Below are 1351 nucleotides of genomic sequence, written 5' to 3'. Positions count from 1 at the left end.
GCAGTCTACTCAGCCAGCCACTGAAACTGGAGTTTGATTTCGAACCCGCTCACGTTTACCAGAGTTTAATGTGCCTAGTTTCAGCGGAGATATAAGCAAATTGCCAGACTTCAAGGCTATGTTCGTCTCAGTCATAGAAAATCGCTCAGATCTGAGCGACCTTGAGAAGAAGAAGAAAAGAAACGCCTCGTCTTATGTGAAGTAGCTCAAATATTTGATCCATTTGGGTTCGCCGCACCAGATGTAATCAGATCGAAGGTGTAATTTCAGTCACTTTGGTTGAACACTCTCAACTGAAACGACGCACTCCCAGAACCACTCATAACTCAACAGCTTAGCATCAGACAGGATCTCACTAGTCTGGCTAGACTCTTTATCCCGCTGTTGTTCAACACGTTTGCTCATTCAACGGTTGAACTGCACGGTTTCGCTGATGCATCTTAGTTCGCAATGGGAGCCGTAGTGTATTTGATCGTCAACTCACCGTCCACTGGCGCCAACGTCTCACTCGTCTGCTCAAAAACAAAAGTTGCTCCACTCAAACGACTAACCATCCCGAGGTTAGAGCTCTCAGCAGCGCTGCTACTCTCAACGTTACTCAAGCATGTTTACACTACTCTAAACATAACTATAACTAACATACATTTGTGGACGGACTATAAAGTGACACTCAAATGGATCAAGGCTCATCTATCAAGATGGAAGGATTACGTGCGCAACCGCGTAACCAAGATACAGGAACTTACGGAGACTGCTCATTGGAGGCATGTACCAGGCACTTCAAACCCCGCTGATTGTGGGTCGCGTGGAATAACCACAGATAAGCTTAAGGAACACTCGCTATGGTGGACGGGACCATCATAGATGACTCAATCAGAGGACTCATTGCCTGGTCAACCTGATCAGGCCCTGGATGATATATGTGCTCAGGAAGCTTGTGCAAGCGTTACACATCACTTAGTACGGTCCATTCCTGAATACCTTTAGGACCTCATTTACAAGTTCTCGACGCTCAACAATCTGCTCAGGATCACCTCACTCTGTAGCAGAGCAATCAAGAGACTCTGACGGAGGATCGACTAAACTCCAGCAGTCTTCATCTCAGCAGCCAATATGGAAGACTCGCGACTCTTTTGGGTAAAGGCAACTCAGACACAATTCTTCCAAGACGAACTCGCTCTGCTCAGACGACAATTTCACCTGCCAAACTCTCACCCACTCAGCCGATTCACAATGAAGGTGTCCTCAGAGTGGGCGACTGTCTCATAAGATCAGAACTCTCATATGACACGAAACATGCAATCCTTCCTCGGACTTCAAGATTCTCAGAGCTCATTATCGCTCACTCTCA

The 1351-nt window shown here is 46.6% G+C and overlaps 1 protein-coding gene across 1 annotated transcript; it reads left to right on the top strand.

Annotated features, from left to right (window-relative positions):
- Nucleotides 1-450: 450 nt before the first annotated feature.
- Nucleotides 451-864, top strand: LOC122521579. Its single transcript, XM_043642424.1, has one exon. It carries the CDS (start codon nucleotides 451-453, stop codon nucleotides 862-864), a length of 414 nt encoding a protein of 137 aa, XP_043498359.1.
- The last annotated feature ends 487 nt before the right edge of the window (nucleotides 865-1351 follow it).

The sequence above is a fragment of the Polistes fuscatus genome, unplaced genomic scaffold, assembly GCF_010416935.1.
Source record: "Polistes fuscatus isolate 324 unplaced genomic scaffold, CU_Pfus_HIC Scaffold41, whole genome shotgun sequence".
In the NCBI taxonomy this organism is placed as follows: domain Eukaryota; kingdom Metazoa; phylum Arthropoda; class Insecta; order Hymenoptera; family Vespidae; genus Polistes; species Polistes fuscatus.
This window is presented reverse-complemented; position numbering and strand designations above follow the sequence as displayed.